At 34.9% G+C, this 18610-nt stretch overlaps 2 protein-coding genes across 2 annotated transcripts; both read right to left on the bottom strand.

Annotated features, from left to right (window-relative positions):
- Nucleotides 1–842: 842 nt before the first annotated feature.
- On the bottom strand, nt 843–2702 carry LOC113691395 (protein ENHANCED PSEUDOMONAS SUSCEPTIBILITY 1-like). Its single transcript, XM_027209518.2, has one exon. The coding sequence runs from the start codon at nt 2344–2346 to the stop codon at nt 1177–1179; it is 1170 nt and encodes a 389-aa protein (XP_027065319.2). The 5' UTR covers nt 2347–2702; the 3' UTR covers nt 843–1176.
- A 12125-nt stretch (nt 2703–14827) lies between these two features.
- LOC113693920 (conserved oligomeric Golgi complex subunit 4) lies at nt 14828–18012 on the bottom strand. Its single transcript, XM_027212697.2, has 2 exons — nt 16276–18012; nt 14828–15609 (listed from the first exon to the last, which is right to left on the bottom strand). The coding sequence occupies exons 1-2, from the start codon at nt 17890–17892 to the stop codon at nt 14980–14982; spliced, it is 2247 nt and encodes a 748-aa protein (XP_027068498.1). The 5' UTR covers nt 17893–18012; the 3' UTR covers nt 14828–14979.
- Nucleotides 18013–18610: the final 598 nt, after the last annotated feature.

Here is an 18610-nt window from a genome sequence, read left to right as displayed (position 1 = left end):
TCAAACCCTACAAAGGATATGCGGGAAGATAAGCATTTTGGAGTTGAAACAAGAATCTCCTAGTTACCTTACTGATGTTTTCATCAGCCAAGTTATCTTGCTAACGCAGGGGGAGGGATAGGTTGGATGGTACAGAGGGAGGAAGTGTAAGTGAAAGGTCTCAGGTTTGAGACGTCCCACCTACACCCGAAAAAAAAAATTATCTTGCTAGTGCCTCTATCAACTAAGTCTCAGGAACTTAGTAAATACTTGTATCATGGTTGTAATACACACTCAAACGTATGACTTAAAAAATTTTTGTATTTTGTATGTTTCAAAAATGTTACAAAAAATACTTATATTTTTCAACTAAATGTATAAAATATGTAATAGACTATTGGCATATTATACATCATGAATCATATTTTAATTTTTGAAAATTTCTAAAGTTTGAGTAAAATTAATAACATACCTTTCAAGATATATACAAATTAGTAACAACATATGCAATGGTTTCCATAGATTTATACCCAAAAAAAAATTAGTTAACAAGATTTTAATAAATTTAACATCGCATAAGTAGGATGAGAATTAAAAATGATATGAATATAGTAACATCTTCAAAAATTATAGTAACTTTACCTGTGTTTTTAGTTTCATAACTTTCAAATATATTTGTATCACTTACATATGAATTTATATGTGTAATTTTCTGTATTTGTTTGACTTTTTGCACTGAATTTTTAATATATTTTTTTTAAAATTCATATAATATATATGTGTATAATATATCCTATTATAACTGTCCCGTGTTTTAGTAACTGTGTTGTCAAATAACTTCTGTCAAGTAACTTAAGATCGAATAGTAACAAACACTAACATGTTATTGCTACTAAAACGGTGAATAAAAAATTTGGCCACCAATTTATGAAACAAAACATTATTGTAGAAGATAAAGTGCAATATGCCTCCACTACAAGCACAAACTGGCATAAACAAACCCAAATTAGAGTCGATCACACCCACATTTTTTTCCCCTTAACTGCATTCCATATTGCAGTCTTTAAAATTCAGACTAAAAATATCTGAATGTGAACATCAGAATTCATAGTGCTGCCGTTCCATGTCTCCTAGAGGGATGGTGAGCCCATTTCTTGATCTTATGGAATGATTACCAGGATCATTTCAAAGGGGACTTTATAACGAGACATTCTCCATGAATTCCTGGTCAGATTCAAGAAAACTCATACTTTGTGGTGGAAGACAAACCTCCACATCCATGCTTCCTCCACCTTCTCTTCCAGGAAACAACGTTATTTTCCCATCAGGTTTGTTGGCAAAACCACTTCGAACTGCTAATGCTTTGCCAAGTCCAAATTCACTCCCATAAACATTGAACCTGGGAGAACTTCCAATTTGGATCCTGTTGGAAAACCGGCCAATCCAAACTATGAAGGGCGATTTCACCCATGATTCAACCCAGTCGCGTATACTTCTGTCCGTTTGATTGATCACCAGCTCGTGCAATTTGCAGGCCGCCCATCCTAGTCCATTTGTCAGCAATTCACCACGAGTAGTGGTTACTGCCACTCCCTGTACACAGTTACCAAAATATTCCTCGGACAAGGGCGGATTTATCCTTAACCTGCTGTTTACAGACGTTCCAGCAATTGTCTGTTGATCAGCTGGCATGTTTCGAGCCCTTGTGATACACCTCCAAAGGAGAGCTGACAGTGCCTGGAAGGTAGAAATATTGGGGGAGTTGCATTCAGCATTTGCTTTTGCTTTGAGTTTCGCCAACGACTCTGCTGAAAAGTTGAAATACCTTTCCAGCAACTCAGGGGTTTGAAATCTGCTGATGAATTCATCATGGTGAGTAAATGGAAGGCTGATAACAGGGGATCTGTGTCCCTCAGGAAACCAACGTTTCAAAATAGGTGGTCTGGAGATGGTTGAAATTTGCCCCTTGGCATTGAACACCTCGGACCATGTGTTGATGAAATGCCAAAATGACGTCCCATCCACCAGCAAATGGTTGGTTGACCATCCAATGAAGATGCCATCCTTTAATTCCGTCACCTGAATGCTCATCAAAGACATGGAATGACCATCATGGTTGACTGCACCAACATGATCAAAGAATGAATGTACAATTTTGGGCATATAGATAGGTGTGAGAATATCGTCAATGGTCAAGTCTACTGATGCGTGAACAAATTTAGCTCCGGGAAGATTCGTGCAATCAACATAGATGGAATAAATTGGAGGATTTTCCTGTTTTAGAGTTGCAAGGCGTCCAGCTAAGGGATAGAAATGAACCAAGGTAAGCGAAAGAGATTCTTTGAGCTTCTGCAAGAAGTCCTTCATTTTCCCCTCACTATCAAAAGCCGGAGGCTTGGCAAAAAGGAGGCCTTTTTGGTTGTAGTGTATTGAGGCCAGCGACAGATCCCATGGTGCAAGGTATATTCGCTGCTCTGAATCTTGGGGAACGTATTTTGGTTGGACAAGACATTCAGAGACGTAATGAATAAAGGGATGAGACGTACGAAGCCTCTTCAAAATGGTATAGCGGTTTCTACCATTTCTTTGGTATTAGACTGACACAATGGTACATGGTATTCTGCCTCACATCAAGTCAATAGGAACCAAAGGACAATTGACAAGGCTGACTTCACCTTGAAAATGAAGCACAAAATAAGAGAGTAGAACTAAAAGATTACCGGTAAGCTGATAAAGAGGTGGGCTGAGAATTGCATCACATGATAGGCAGGTTATGAATGTGAATGTTTAGTTATATATTAAAATTATAATATTTCAATAAAAAAAATTTGGTCTCCAAAATTTATAATTTTAAGCACATTTAGAACAATTGATGGAACTTAACATTGATTAACAGTCAAAATCGTTTTAGCAATAAAATCCTATTTCAATTTTTCCTATACTATAGCCTCTTAATTTTTGTTCTATATATCATATGTGTATTATTATCCAATTTTAACTTATTTAACGAAGATATACTTTTTAGCTTAAATGATAATGTTGTGCCTATATTATTCTATATAGAGTACATAGTGGTTAACGACACTATGTTATCTAATTTGAATTATTTATCTATAGAACCAAAAAAGTAAAACAATCAAAATATATTTCATAAAAAAAAACTATAGTAGGTCAACTACATATAACCAAGAGACATTTAAATTACTTTGAACTCGTGCTAAATTGCTCTCGTAGTGGGGGCACAATTTATTTACTTTTCTCAGTTTTCTGTCTATTAAATCCAAAGTTTCAATGGAAAGTTTTAAAATAGTTACTTTGCTCTTTGTTTACTTTAATATTTTACCACAACCCTCCCCCCTGTTACCTTAAGAATTTTATTGAATGATTCAAACAATTATACAAAATATTAATTTCATCTTAAATTCAATTGATAATCTATTAAAATTGAAAAAAGAAAACAAATCTGATTTACTTATAGTTCATATTCTTTATAGTTTGAATGGATATCTAATTGAGCGTTTAAATATCAATACAAGTAACCAAAAAAAAAAAGAATTCATTATCAATTAATTCTCCATAATGCAAAAGCATACATACATATATAATGCTACATTTGGGACCAGTCATGCAAGAGTAAAAGTCTATGAGAAACAAGTAGGATGAATACACAAAATAAAAGAATAAAAGAAAGAAGTTTCCTGAACCTTTGCACATTTTCAACATAATTTCAATCTAATTTGCATTTCTTTTCCTTTGAAACCGTTAATATCACTATTTAAAATCTAAGATACCATGATGATCCAAATTCGAAACATTGCTATAAAATATGCAAAGTCAAAACTATTCAGTAGTGGCAACTTGACTTTGATCTTTAATCATCATTTTTTCGTCAATTTACTAAATATGCTTAAGATTTGAAACACTGGGGACCAAATTTGTTTTGATCCAAGCATTAATGATCAGTCCTACATATGCAGAGTATTATAAACAAGAATTGTATTTCTTCCAAACTTTGGATATATGTTATGTATTGATTTAAATTACAACTTTTAAACTTATTTTCTTCATAATGGTTGGTTAGTGATAATTTAGTTTTAATATTATTGTGATATCATTTTCTAATAAAGTGTAGGTGATTTGTCACTTAATCATAAATTTTTATCTCCTTTTGCCTAAAAATATGTTCAAGTTCGGGAGTACCAATAGTAAAAAGTTTTTATATTATTTGAAAGAAAATTATTCATTCATTAGTAAATTCAGGCATGTCATCTTGTATTATATTATCCATGAAAATATATGGAATACTTTTAATGTGAAGATTGTTTGTTGTCCTACTTTTAGAATAGACAATGAGCAATTATATTTTTGTATTTACACCTATTAAAAATATTTCTTAACTGTATCACTACATAGTTTAATTAATACGAATATTTGATTTCAAGCATGTATACATTAGTACAAATAGCATTAGTATTACTAGTGATAAAGGGCGCACTCAATCTATGTACAATTTAAACAATCACTTTTTATATGGAAGAAATTAGTATAAAATTTTAATAAACAAAAAACTTTGATCTTTTAAAAGTTTTTTTTAATATTATTTTCATGAACTTGGTAATTATAATGTTTGTGGTTGGTTATTGGTGAAAGTTAGTTGTGGTATTGGTTGACAATACATAAGCAACATGTTAATCAGATGATAAAAGTATAATTAAGTGATGAATTAATCTTTCCTACACTGACAGTGTATACACTATCAACATTTGAATGAATTACAAATATGCAAAATTTAAATTTAAAATTCAACATTTACATGTATGTCATAAATTCAACTTATACACTATCACTGTATATAAGATTTGCTCGTAAGTGATTGCGATGATAATGCTGAAAATTTAAAAGTGACAAATATGGTCTAATTAAATTTTACCTATACGCACTGCAGTTATTATGTCATCAATTCATTCTCATTAATTTGGTATAATACCATTACAAATGCATTTTTAAAACATTTCTTTATGTTCTACCGGCAAATATAAAAAACAATCATGCAACAACATATTACTTTTGCTACAAATATTCCATCTCAACTAATTAATTAACCATTTGTTTACTCCTTTACAATTATTAATTCCTATGATTGGTTTAATTAATTGCACATATTAATTTACGATCATTTTCCTCCTACCCATGATTGGTTTAAGGGTTACTCACATTTAATCCCCTAAAGATATATCTCATTTCTCAGTTTACCTCCAAACTTTTAATTTTACTCATTTAACCCCCTACAGGACAAAATTGCCCTTGCATTATTTTGATTTTTTTATTTACCTTATTTTCCTTTCTTTTATTTTGATCCGTACCCCTTATGAAAGTTAGTTGTGCTATTGGATGACAATACATAGACAATATGTTAATCAAATGATAAAAGTATAATTAAGGTGATTATGATGATAATGTTGAAAATTTAAAAGTGACAAGTATGGTCTAATTAAATTTCACCTATTTGCACTCCGGTTATTATGTCATCAATTCATTCTCATTAATTTGGACTAATACCATTACAAATGCATTTTTTAAACATTTCTTTATGTTCTACCTGCAAATATAATAAAAGAATCATATTAATTACTTCTCATATAATAAAACAACATATTACTCCTCCTACAAATATTCCATCTCAACTAATTAATTAACCATTCATTTACTCATTTACAATTATTAATTCCTATGATCGGTTTAATTAATTGTATATATTATTCCAAATTTCTTCCAAAATATTTAAATTATCTACTCTTTTGTCAATTTATGTAATTAAATGAATCAAAATTTATCTAATTCTGTACATACATATATTATTTATTTTTTCTAATTTCTTTCAGTTATGTATCCAACTTTGCATTTTCTTCATTATGTCTATTGTATATAAATTAGAAAACAATAATAATGTCTTGGGTCTTTTCACATGGGTTAACGTGGGTGAACCCATGTGACTGACAAATTGTCTTGGGCCATTTCAATGTGGAACCCACCATCACAACACTCATTAAGTTTCGGTAGCCTTAACCCACACCAAAAACAACCTTGAATTTTGCTTTTCCTAACGTGTCTGGCTCCTACCACATCCGTACCACATCAAACCACTTTACCAATGCATTGATACAAACCACTGTACCAATCCTTAGAATTTTCGATGAGACGTAATGTATTTTGCGGCCATAGTTCAGATCTCAACTCTTTCACAGTTTAAATCCAAGAACCTATTCCCATCTGGAACTTTGGCAAGAATACTACAATTACTTATAGCAATTTCTACGCTGGTAGACCTTGGCCCAGGATCTAAAAATAGAGTGCTGGGACACTATATCACATAAATAATAAGATACATCATATACTGATATACCCATTCAGTGAACCAACAAGCTTTGGCGGCCACCAAAAAAGGGAAAGGGATTAAGTCACTTTTTGACCATGGGTTGAAGGTTCGAATTCTACTTCCAGTGAATGGATCGTCCCTTCTAACCTAATTAATACAGGCCAAAGAAAGGATATAAAAATAATTTTAGGGTTAATTCCAATAAACCCCTTCAAAAAATACCTCTTTCTCACATATATCCGTGAATGTCTAATTGAATCAATTCACTCCTTGTACCATTACAAATTCCTCAATCACGTATAATTGGGTTAGACAGCTTAATTTTGTACTGAATTTGGGCATGTTAATGCACATGGATTGCTAACTGACCAAACTACCCTTTCCTACTATATAAATTTCATATTTTTGGTCCTATAAAGGGCCAAAGGACTTTTACATGCTATATAAATTTTTGCAATAAAGTTTTAACCAAACTTTTGAACTAATAAAACTAAATCAAGAAGAACTGTGAACGTTATATTTATTATAAAAACTTTTCCACTCACAAAAATATGAATTACAATATCCTTAAAATCATGCTTTTCAATATATTTTGTCATTGTAACAAAGATACCGAAAATATGTAGCCATAAGATAATATATAGAAAGATAAACTTCAATTATGATTAACTAAAAGCCGCACAAAATTAGAATTTTTAGCAATAGAAGGATAACTAAATAATTTAAGAAAATTTTTCATCAATAGCGGCTAGTCTAAAAAATTAGCAATTAAGGACTAAAGAGAGATTTAGTCAATTCATGAAATCATGTGCATTGCATATGCTAAATTCAATCCGAAATTGGGTTGCCGTTCCCAATTGTAACCTGATTGGGAAAATTATAGTACTAAGGAGGTGGATTGGTTCATTTATACCTTCAGAGAAACAATGTGAGGCAGAAGTATTGTTTGAAGGGGTTTATTGGAATGACCCCAAAGTTTTAAATCAAACAGGAGGGAGAGCAATTAATCTAGGGTTAATTACATTTACCTCCCCCGAGGTTTGACCATATTACCAATCAATTTCTGTAATTTGTCCAAATAACGGTCTCACCCTTTGAATGATCAAACATTTAACAAAACCCCCTTAATGCCGAAAATGCCCTTATTAAGGCCATGTTGCATTAAATAAAGAGCATATTTTTATTTTATTAACCCTGAAGTGATCCAAAAAAATAGAAAAAAATTTTTGCTTATTATTTTATAAAAACCATATCTTTGCTTCCATAAATAGTTTTGAATCAATAATTACTTTAAATCTTAAAAATGAATATTAAAAATTAGATAAATTGAAAGAAAAATAAAAAAAGAAGCAATTATTTTAATTCCTGGAGTATGGTTTGAATTGAGGAAAACATGCCTTGTGCTCTCCGCAACATGCCTTGAACCGCAAAAAGAAGCAGATATGATTTTTATAAAATAATAAGCAAAAACTTTTTTCTATTTTTTTGGATTGCTTCAGGATTAATAAAATAAAAATATGTTCTTTTTTTAATGCAACATGGCCTCAATAAGAGCATTTTCGACATTAAGGGGATTTTTGTTAAATGTTTGATCATTCAAAGGGTGAGACCGTTATTTGGACAAATTACAGAGATTGATTGGTAATATGGTCAAGCCTCGGGGGAGGTAAATGTAATTAACCCATTAATCTAAGCTTGCTAGTATAGCATATATCTGATTTAACATTTGATACGTGGATCGCAATCCAAAAAAAAAAAAGTTGATCTGCATCGAGTTGCCCGTTTTGAGAAATGATTTGACCCATTCCCGAAAATGGGCCTCACGTCTTATAAGGCCCCATAGCATAAGGAGAAAGGGCTCAAGGATTCTTGCTATGGCTCAAGACGTCCTTATGCTACAAGTGAAAGTTCTTTATTTTTCTCTTGCACTTCTAGAACACTATTGATGCCAGAGTCCCGCTTAACAAAAAACGTCCTCCTCCAAGTGAAGTCCTCTGCTTTTTCATGATGACTAAGATAAAGTTTAGTTACCTAATCTAAACGTAATAACAAAGATATATTTTAGCTATCTGATCTAAACTAAATGGCGAAGTTGTAAGTGATTTAAATAACCTGCTCTTCAGACATTCAAACCACAAGGACTATTATTATATGTGAAAACACAAACAGGACATTCATCCACATTATATCAAGAAAGAACCTGCAATTTCACGAAATCTTTCAGTGTATCGAGGCGCCAAGCAACAAAAAGAAAATATATAAACACCCGAAGATTTTTCCAGCTTTTACAAGCGGCAAACAGGCAGCAAAATATGAAGACTAAATGCACTTATTTTCAGGTTTTATTCCAAAAGTTGATTTCCTATGACCATATGCACGATTATGTCCAAGTTTGTGCCAAATTCAGTTATTTTTAGATTTTATTCCAAGACTTGAGTTCCTATAATTATATGTATGATTATGTCCAAATTTGTTCACAAGGATTGTATGATTATTCTGGTTAAGCAATTGGCTAGGACAAAAACACTACTAACATGCAAAGAAGAATCCTGCTAGAATTTAAACCCAAAAAAAAAAAATCAAAATAAAAATGATGAACAAGATTACTTAATTTTTAAAAATTATGAAAGAGTGTAATCTTTTGGATGGATTTTGAAATTTAGATAACGGCAGATGCCTGTATACTAAATTATTTGGTATTATTGTGAGATCCCCCTAAATGCAGGTTCCTAGAGAAACAGGCAAGTTTGACTGGAAACTGATAGTAGAGTGTTTTTGTGAGAACATGGTCAAACTTTGTTGCACTTTTCTGTTGACCAGCCTAAAAATAAGCGCTGTGAAACGATTATGGACTAACTGGAAGGGTCTATTTGTTATGGCTCCATGACTTTCAGGGATTGTTTTGTTATTTTGCCAATCATAGGGACAATCTCATTGTTTGGTCAAACCTCAAGGGAGGTAAATGTAATTAACAGTTAATTCCATCTTAGACAGATGAAGCCGAAGCACAAGAATTGCAACCAGTCAGCAGTTCTAGCAGTCAATAGTTATGAATTTACATTCTCATTTATTTAGTCCAATAATTCCCATTAACTCTTATTTGCGCACGGAGGCTCCACAATAAATGAATGCTAAAAACTCAAATAACAGTTAAAGCTGGTGCTGACATGACCACAAGCCTCTGTTGTATTGAATGAAGGACTTTAAAGTCTTTCAATACCAAACACTGCAGCCACCTGCTGTACAATTGGTTGTACTAATAGTGCTACAAAATATTAGAAGACCAACTTGTCCATAATGAGGCAGATGAAAGTTATGAAGTCAATTCTTTACTCGATCGGGTAAAATGTTCACATTCTTGTATGAGCTATCACTGAAACTTGGGTACTAATAACATTTTAATTGCCCATCAAATTGACTTGTTAAGGTGCCTTTCCTTTTTTTTCATTTCAAGTTAACTGGAATGGGGGAACAAAGAAAATATCCAATTAAATGGCCATGAAATAAAGAGAGAGCAAGTTAGAACAGCTTACATCTACTTCAGGGTGTGAAGTAAGTTCAGCATAAACTTCATCTGTCCCTTGTTCTTCCTACAGAGCAAGCCAAAACAATGCACCTAGTGATAAATGCAATGTACAAGCACATCAGAATAAAGAATGAATATATACCAGAAGCATAACAGGATCCATTTTAGTAGAAAATCTCAGAAGATAAATCAAACAATTGTCTCCAACAGAAGAAAACAACAGTGAAAATGTACTCGAACCAAACAGAACTTAATACTAACGGAACTCAACAATTTCTATCCTGCAAGGAAAAGGGATTAGAGATCAAGTTTTACATAGTCCAGGTGACCCTGTGAAAGTAGAAAACTCTTTCCGCCTCACAAGGAACATCAACAAGGGCTGCTGCACAAGCCCTTCCATACCTCATTCTAGCTCATTGTTTATATATATATATATATATATATATCATCTCCTAGGTGTAGCCAAAATATGCTTACAAAAAGTGCCTAAAGCAAAGCACCTACCCAGCTTGACTGCTCAGAAAATAGCCTAGCAGTGAGCCTTAAAGGGAAAGAAAAAATATGTGATCTCCTGTTCTTTTGTTCATCCGCCCCCAAACCCCCACCCCCCCCCCCCCTCTCCTCCTCCCTCCTACTAAAGCAAAGGCAAGTGAATAGCGGTATAGATATTATAACGAAAGGTTTGACTTCTTAGCCTTTCCCTCATTCCTCATATTTTGACTGAGCAACTTCAAAGGTTCACAAAATTGGACTAGTTAAAATTATAATAATAAAAAAATACAATAAAAACTCAAGACCATATTAACTTTGAACAGCAGATTTATACTGCCAAACTCTGCCATCTGGAATAACTTGTAACCAGCAAACCAAGCCATTTCCAGATAATGTACCAAGCAAGTTATATATGTGTCTCAATATTCAGCACATAAAACCAAAACCCCATCAAAGCTTCCCATTTCCACGAGAAGATACAAAAGTGAATTAGTAAACCCCAAATGTAAACTTAAAAGAAAAACAGCTTACTCATTTTGAACAAAAGTACTTAGGTAATGAGAAGATTAACTAAGAAAAGGGGACAAACATTGAGCTACACATGAAAACCTTAGGAATTTCTTGGCAATTGCACGAGTCAAAGACTATTATAATCTCTTGGATAAACTCTTGAAACCAGAGATTGAGAAATACTGAACTGGACCTTTGAGTATGAGCAGGAACTTAACAGCGGTACAAAGGAAAATGAGAATGACCAATGGGTCTTTGAGAGGAGTTAATGGGGCATATGATTTTTTGTCTTAATCTGATGAGTTTAGACACCAAGAATAAGGACAAAAGGGAGCTAAGGAGTAGAGACGACTCTTCCAAAAAGTGCAAAAATTTGCAAAAGAGGAGAATCAAGCTTGTACAATATCTAAAATGAAATACAACTACAGAATTGGAATCTCAAATTATCTAGTTCAGGAAGAAGAAAAGGTCACACAGATGCAAAGCATCATAAAAGGAAAAGAACAAGTATATGCTTTACCTGAATGACCACAAGGACTTTATGCAGATAATAGATACCATTCTCACTTGTTGTATACTAGGTTAATATTCAGTGAAATCACTGGAAGTTTGCAGACATTTGTTTATGCATTACAAACAGGCATAACAGCAAGAACTAGTATTTGATTTCATGATTTTTTTACAACCTAGTAGACCTCCACGGAACTTTCAGTGCAGTCATTGCAGTCAGCTACGTTCCTTGTCTTTGCATTCTATCTCATCATATCACATTCTGCAAGATTTGAAAATCACCATTAATACCTCGGTGTATGTCCGGGATAATCCTTTGTTCAATAGCCCTGGGGCTATTTACAACTACACAATTAAGAATTCGCATATGTACTAGTACTAGCACTGCATCAAAGATGCAGTCATCGATTCTCCCAAGAGGTCACAATTGCTGTGAGATATAAAAAGGCTTTTTTGTTCTGCTACTAGTACTTGCTCTGCTATTCTGCCCAAGCCAAGCAGCCGCCACCCCCTCCCTGCACAAAAGAAAAAAAATGATAAGAGAGCCACCTCTTCCAATGATGTTCTTGTAGATCTGTGAAAGAAAATATTTGGAATTTTGAAGTGGTTGTCCCCCTTTTGAAACTATGATCCTCCATCTACACCTTTCTGTTCATCCCTTTTGCAACCAATCCTAATGTGATGCTGATGTCTTTTTTCTCCCCCGCCCCCCCTCCCCACACACACACACACACCAAAACAAACTGAAAAAAACCCAGTTCACCATGAAATCTCTATTCAAGAAGCTCCTGAACATTACTACTACTATTGTTTTAGTATTACTGATATTACTACTGCTGCTACTATTATTATTGTCACTTGCAATTATTTACTACACAAAAATGTGTTCAACATGTATGATATGCAGACAGCAGAATCCCAACTCAATCTTAAGAGGTAAGATGCAGAAAGTTCTGCTGAGCCTGTGCTAACATCAAACTGAAATGTTAGTGCACCCAACAAAACCTAACCTAAAGGCATCTTCAATGTTGGTTCCAGTTCTGAAAATTATTTATTATTACAAGTATGGTTAAGCTTTCAAAGTAGCTGTAGTGCTAAGTCATCATAAACAAAAGGAAAAAATCTACATGCATTTTTGAGTAACCATGATCATTTCAAGATTGTTTCACTAAACAAATCACTTCAAGCAATAACTCTACTATGTGCTACTAAAGTAAAAATACTGTAATAAAAAACTCTGGACTGGACAATCAAATAGAAGGCTACCATTACAACACATCCAATCTATAAATGTCGTAAACCAATCTGCAAATGTAGTAAACCAAAAATAAGATGGAAATTTATTTCTCTTTCCAGATGGATTTTAAACAAAAGAGGAATCATATCTGAGCTGCATCCAAGCCAACAACCACTAGAGAATCAGCACTAGCAGCAGAAGAGTCACCACCCATTCATCCGAAAACTCCCAGCAGAAAGAAAGCACAGAGCAGCAGCAGAAATAAAGAGAGGGAGACAGATAGAAAAATAAAATAAAATTGCCCCTCTCTGCAGTTTCAGTTTAAAACATAATCAAAGAAAAAGAAAGGAACTGAATAAGTAACAGTGAGCAAAGGATACTGACATGGCAAGCATCAGTTTCCTGTAAGATTCTTCCAACTGTTTCATCCCAGTACACCAAATAATCTTCGAATCATTACTGTTGTGACTGCACAAGTGTTCAATGGAAAGTGGGAAGGCATACATAGCATATTGGTTGTTTGCTTTTGGTCTGCTAAAACCACTTAAAAAGATATAAGAACAGTAGTAAAAGTAATGTCAAACCAACACGATTCTTGAGAGAATTTACATCTAAGGACAAGTATCAAAAGGCATCAAACTAAACCAACAAATGTCAACCACAATACAGGATCTAAAATGTAGAATTTGTTGGTCAGTGTAATTAAAAAAATAGGAAAAATAGTATTGCACTGATAACAGATTAACAGAACAGGATGTAAATGAACCATACTCAGTTCATCTCAATATTGGGGGTCTCATTATAAACAGAGATTAAACCCAAAGCAAAATTGTGCAAATGTAATAGTGTGTGCTGAAAAAAAGGGGAAAAAAGAAAGGATAGCAGCGTATCAGGATCACTTGCAAAAGAAATGAACAGAACAGCATAGATGGCGGATTATAGTTCAAAATGGAGAAAACCACATCGAAAAAACATTAAGAAATCTCAACTCAAGAAGCTCCCAAATATTACTACTACTATTGTTTTAGTATTACTAGTATTACCATTGCTGCTACTATTATTATTGTTACTTGCACTTATTTGTTGCGCAGAAACGTGTTCACATATGATACACAGATGGCAGTACCCCAACTGAATCTCAGAGGTAAGATGCAGAAAGTTCTGCTAAGACTGTGCTGACATCAAACTGAAATGCTAGTGCACCCAACAAAACTTATCCTAAAGGCATCTTCAGGGTTGGTTCAAGTTCTGAAAATTATTTATTATTACAAATATAGTTAAGCTTTCAAAGTAGTGGTAGTGCTAAGTCATCATAAACAAAAGGAAAAAATCTACATGCATTTTTGAGTAACCATGATCTTTTCAAGATTGTTTCACTAAACAAATCACTTCAATCAGTGACACAGTTGCATGCTACTAAAGTAAAAATACTGTAATCCAAGAACTTTAAGTAGAATTGGACAATCAAATAGAAGACTACCATTACATCACATCCAATTTACAAATGTAGTAAAACAAAATTAAGATGAAAATTTACTTCACTTTCCAGATGGAACTTTTGAACAAAGAAGGGGGAATAGTATCTTACCTGCATCCAAGACAACAGATGCTACACAATCAGCAGTAGCAGCAGCAGAGTCACCTCCCATTGATCCAAAAACTCCAAGCAGAATGAAAGCTCAGAGCAGCAGCACAAAGAGAGGGAGACAGACAGAAAGGCAATAAACTTGTCCCTCTCTACAGTTTCAGTTTAAAAAATAAATAAAGCAAAACAAAGAGAAAAACTGAAAAAGTGACAGCAAGCAAAGGATATTGCCATGCCAAGCATAAGTTTCCATAAGATTCTTTCAACTCTTACATCCCTTTACACCAAATAACCATTGTACCATTACTTTTGTGACTGCATGGTTCAAACAGAAAATGGGAAGGCATACATAGCATATTTGATCGTTTGATTTTGGTCCACTGAAAGTACTTAATCAGATATAAGAACAGTGGTAAGAATAATGTTAAACCAACACTATTCTCCAGTATTCTCGAGAGAATTTACATCTAAGGCACAAATATCAAAAGGTGTAAAACTAAACCAAAAAACGTCAACCACAATATAGGATCTAAAATGTAGAATTTGTATGGGCAATTAATTAAAAATAGGAAAAATAGCACTGCACTGATAACAGACTAATAAAACAGAATATAAATGAATCATGATCAGTTCATCTTTATATAGGAGGAGGTCTCATTATAAACAGAGATTAACCCCCAAACAAAAATGTGAAAAAAGAAAAAGGAAGAAGGAAAGGGAGCAATGATATAGATATCAAACAAAACATGCAGAAACAAATGTGACTACAACCTCAAAGCAGCAATTGCTTCAGGTTTAAAGTCTATCCTCAGACCCAGTACTCTTCTGACCTCAGCCGGTGTTAGTCTCCAGGTCATGGGTCCAGAGTTTTCACCCCAGAAATCTAGGATCTCGGAGACCTTTTCCAGATTCAAGATGGTAGCCATCTGAGTTAGGCGAGCAAATTTGTCTCTGACAGTCCTTTGGGTCATGCTAGAGAAATGGCTGACTAGGGCCCTAGCATCTCGGTCAAGTTGAAGTCCTCCTAGCTGACTGAATCTCTTTTGCATCATGATCACTTCAAGTCTTTTCACAATGAAATCGATAATAAGATGTACAAACATGTCATAATTGTTGGTAGTCATTAAGGGTTGAAGCCACGCTACATTGGCCTCAACGGCATGAAGAAGCCGTTGAACCCAAGGGTCATTCACCTCATTATCAGCATATTCAGCCTCAGATAACTCATAGCTGATTGTTGCCACGTTATCTAATACAGGTCGAACTCTTGGCGCAACTGTTGCTACAAGTTGCTCCATTCCCATATTCAACGCCTTCTTGAAAGTATTGCTCATCTCATTCAATTCAGATAAGCAGGATTTAACTCTCTCTCTATCAGCTGGAGCGGGAAATACCTAATCAAAAAAATGGTTGAATAAGAATAACATTGGGAAATGATCTTCAAGAGTAAAATCCATTGGAAAGCACACAAATTCAATGTGATTTCCAAATGGAGAAATAAGACATCTATAGTGAAGTAATCTAATGTAGTACCAACCCATCAAGGAATCACGTAGCAGCACAAGGAAATTTTAGACGGGAAGCAGAAGTAGAAAGCATATTTTGTCATTAAGAGGGAAAATCACAGTAAAATGAACTGCATCAAGAAATAATCTTATCTACAGAAAATATTCAACTGTTATAAAATCTTGTCAGAACTGCAAATCAAACAGAACGAAGTACCCAAAAGATCACCAAAGGGCTAATATCTTTTTCCATCATCAATTATAGACAAGACTCTGGATGTGATTCAAACAATAGAAAGGAAGACTTAGCCCAACTACCAAGTGTTCTTAAGTTCAGGAATCTTTTTTAACCTTTTATGTGACATCATTGTAAACTGACAGCCCCATTGAAATGCATAATAAGGGACTAGAGCTTTTTCTCTTAAAAGAAATGCAAGACAAATAAGATTTTCCTTTTAACTGCTGAATTGAAAGGAAATAGATAGAAAATCCGAACAGAAACAGGGTTGAAAAGTAAAAGGAGGGGAAGGGAATGAATAGATTTGGCTTTCTAACCTCTGCACACTGCTCTTCAATCTCGTGTCTCAGTTTGAGAGCATACTCACTACTCACATCCATGTCATTTAGAGCCGTTGCAATCTCAGAACCAGTCTTCTGAACAGCAGAACCACCTAAGAAAAGCTTAGCTCCAAGATTAGGTTCTCTCATTTTCTGCTGCAAGGCCTCGTTGTACTCACTGCCCAACAAGCTCACTGCATTGCTTAAAACTGCAATTACAGAGTTAATGTTGGAGGTGGAAATAGACCTCCTGCAACAACTCTGAAGAACATAGAAGACATCATCCACCATAGACGTAGTAAGACTATCAAACACGTGCTCATCAATGCTGATGGCTTTCCTCACATTTTCAACCATGAAAAACCCCTCCAATATCACATAATAGCCCATGATATCTTGAACAACCCTACTCAAATTCCCACTCCTAAAAGCCTTAGTGGCGCGGGGAACCAATTCAGGATCGACAGAGCTCAATGCCCTAATCTTCGAGACCATGTACTCAGTGTAATCCTCTGCCAACTGTGTCAAGGACAAAATTTCTTCCAGATACAGTTCAACCTCTCTAGGATCAGGTCCTTCGGCCACTGCCGAGAGCAAATTGCTCTTGTAAGAATTAATATCAGAAGTCAATTTGGCTAACTTTCTGTAATCCATATACTTATTCATAATCAAAGAGCCCCGAGAATCGCACTCTTCTTGAAGCTCACATATGGCGTAAACAATCCCATCTTCTCCGCACAAGTTCCCTAAAATCTCATTGTTCTCTTCAATAGCCAACACAATGTCTTTAAACAAATTCGTCAAGCAAGCTATGAAATTTACCCGACCAGAATTGGAATCGGATTGGGATTGCTCCTTCATCAGCTCAACCAATTGGTCAAACTCCATCCTAGATCTCATAGAAATCACCTTCTTCAGGTAATTGACATAAGCCTGCAACCCTTCTTCCTCCAGTCCCAGAGGCGGGTAGAGCTTGATGAATCTGAGAATGGTTGGATGGTCCCGCTGATCGACAGCCGCAGATAAACGTTTCCGGACTATCCCTTGAAGCTGCTTATTGGCGGCGAGCAACTGACTACGCTGATCGGACGCAGCGGAGTCCTTGAACTTGGCATCAATCTGAAGGAACGTCTGGACGTAATTAGCTGCAGACTCAAAATCGTCCGACTGAAGGGCCTTGTGGACGCCGTCAAGGCAGTGAGAGCGGTGTACAATGGCGTCAATGCGGAGGAGCGTGTCAGAAACGCGGGATTGGGCGAGATCGAGCTGACGGACTTTGGCGCTGACGTGATCGGCGAGGTGGGAGGTGGAGCGGACATTGGAGAGCAAGTGGTCGGAATCGGCCTTGACGATGTGGAGGACGTCGGCGGACTTGTTGAGAGCAGAGAGCTGACGGTCGAGGTTGGGACGCTGGGAGAGGAGGGAGTCCAATTCCAGATCAAGGGCTCGCTGGTAGGCGATGCATTCGTGGAGGAGACGGGTCATGGCTCCCACGTCAGTGAGCTTTCGCACATGCTCCAGAGCCTCCGCCGTCCCGAATTTCACCGACGACGATGATACTGTATTGCTACTACTGATGCTCGCGCCGCCGCCGTCTCCGTCGCTGGAAGCCATTTCGGACTCAGTTTATTTTCTGTGACAGAATCTGCAGCCTGATTCAGTCACCAATGAATTGAAGCCGATGAATGAAAGGAGTCAAATTTTAATTGCCAGAATAGCAGAATTTGTTAAATGGACCTAATATGTTATTAGTAATTTTTTACCTTTAGTTAAAAGCAGCATCTTCTCGAGAATTTAAAAAAAAAAATTTATAAACTTAGATTTGAATGGTTGAATTAGTAAAAATTAAAAGGCGTTTGGAAACTGAGATTGGTTGAATGTATATTTATGTGAATGCACAACCAAAAGCTTTTAATGAATCAAAATTACTTGCAAACATGGATAGGGTTCAGCTCATGAGATTGATTTTCAGTACTTAACACTCTTATTTGTTTCGTATTCAAACAATCAAACGTTATTCACAAATGCTAATAGAAAAAAGTGAAAAAAAAAAAAAAAGTATTCTCATTAGCGGTGAAACAAAAAATATTATAAATATGTAAAGTTTCACCTGAGGAAATTTTAACATTTAGCATGTAGACTTGAACTATTAAAAGTTTCTTATATTAATTTTATGCAATATTATTGTATGTTTGGCGAATGAATTTCGAACTCGAATGCTTCAATAAACTTAATAAATCAAATTCGAACTACTATTTTTATTCTCTTTTTTTTTTTTTTTTGACAAAACAACCATTTGCATTCTTATAATTTTGAAACAAACGCAAACCTA

Source organism: Coffea arabica, chromosome 6c (genome assembly GCF_036785885.1).
Source record: "Coffea arabica cultivar ET-39 chromosome 6c, Coffea Arabica ET-39 HiFi, whole genome shotgun sequence".
Taxonomy (NCBI): domain Eukaryota; kingdom Viridiplantae; phylum Streptophyta; class Magnoliopsida; order Gentianales; family Rubiaceae; genus Coffea; species Coffea arabica.
The sequence above is the reverse complement of the archived record's forward strand: the minus strand, read 5'-3'. Positions and strand labels throughout refer to the sequence as shown.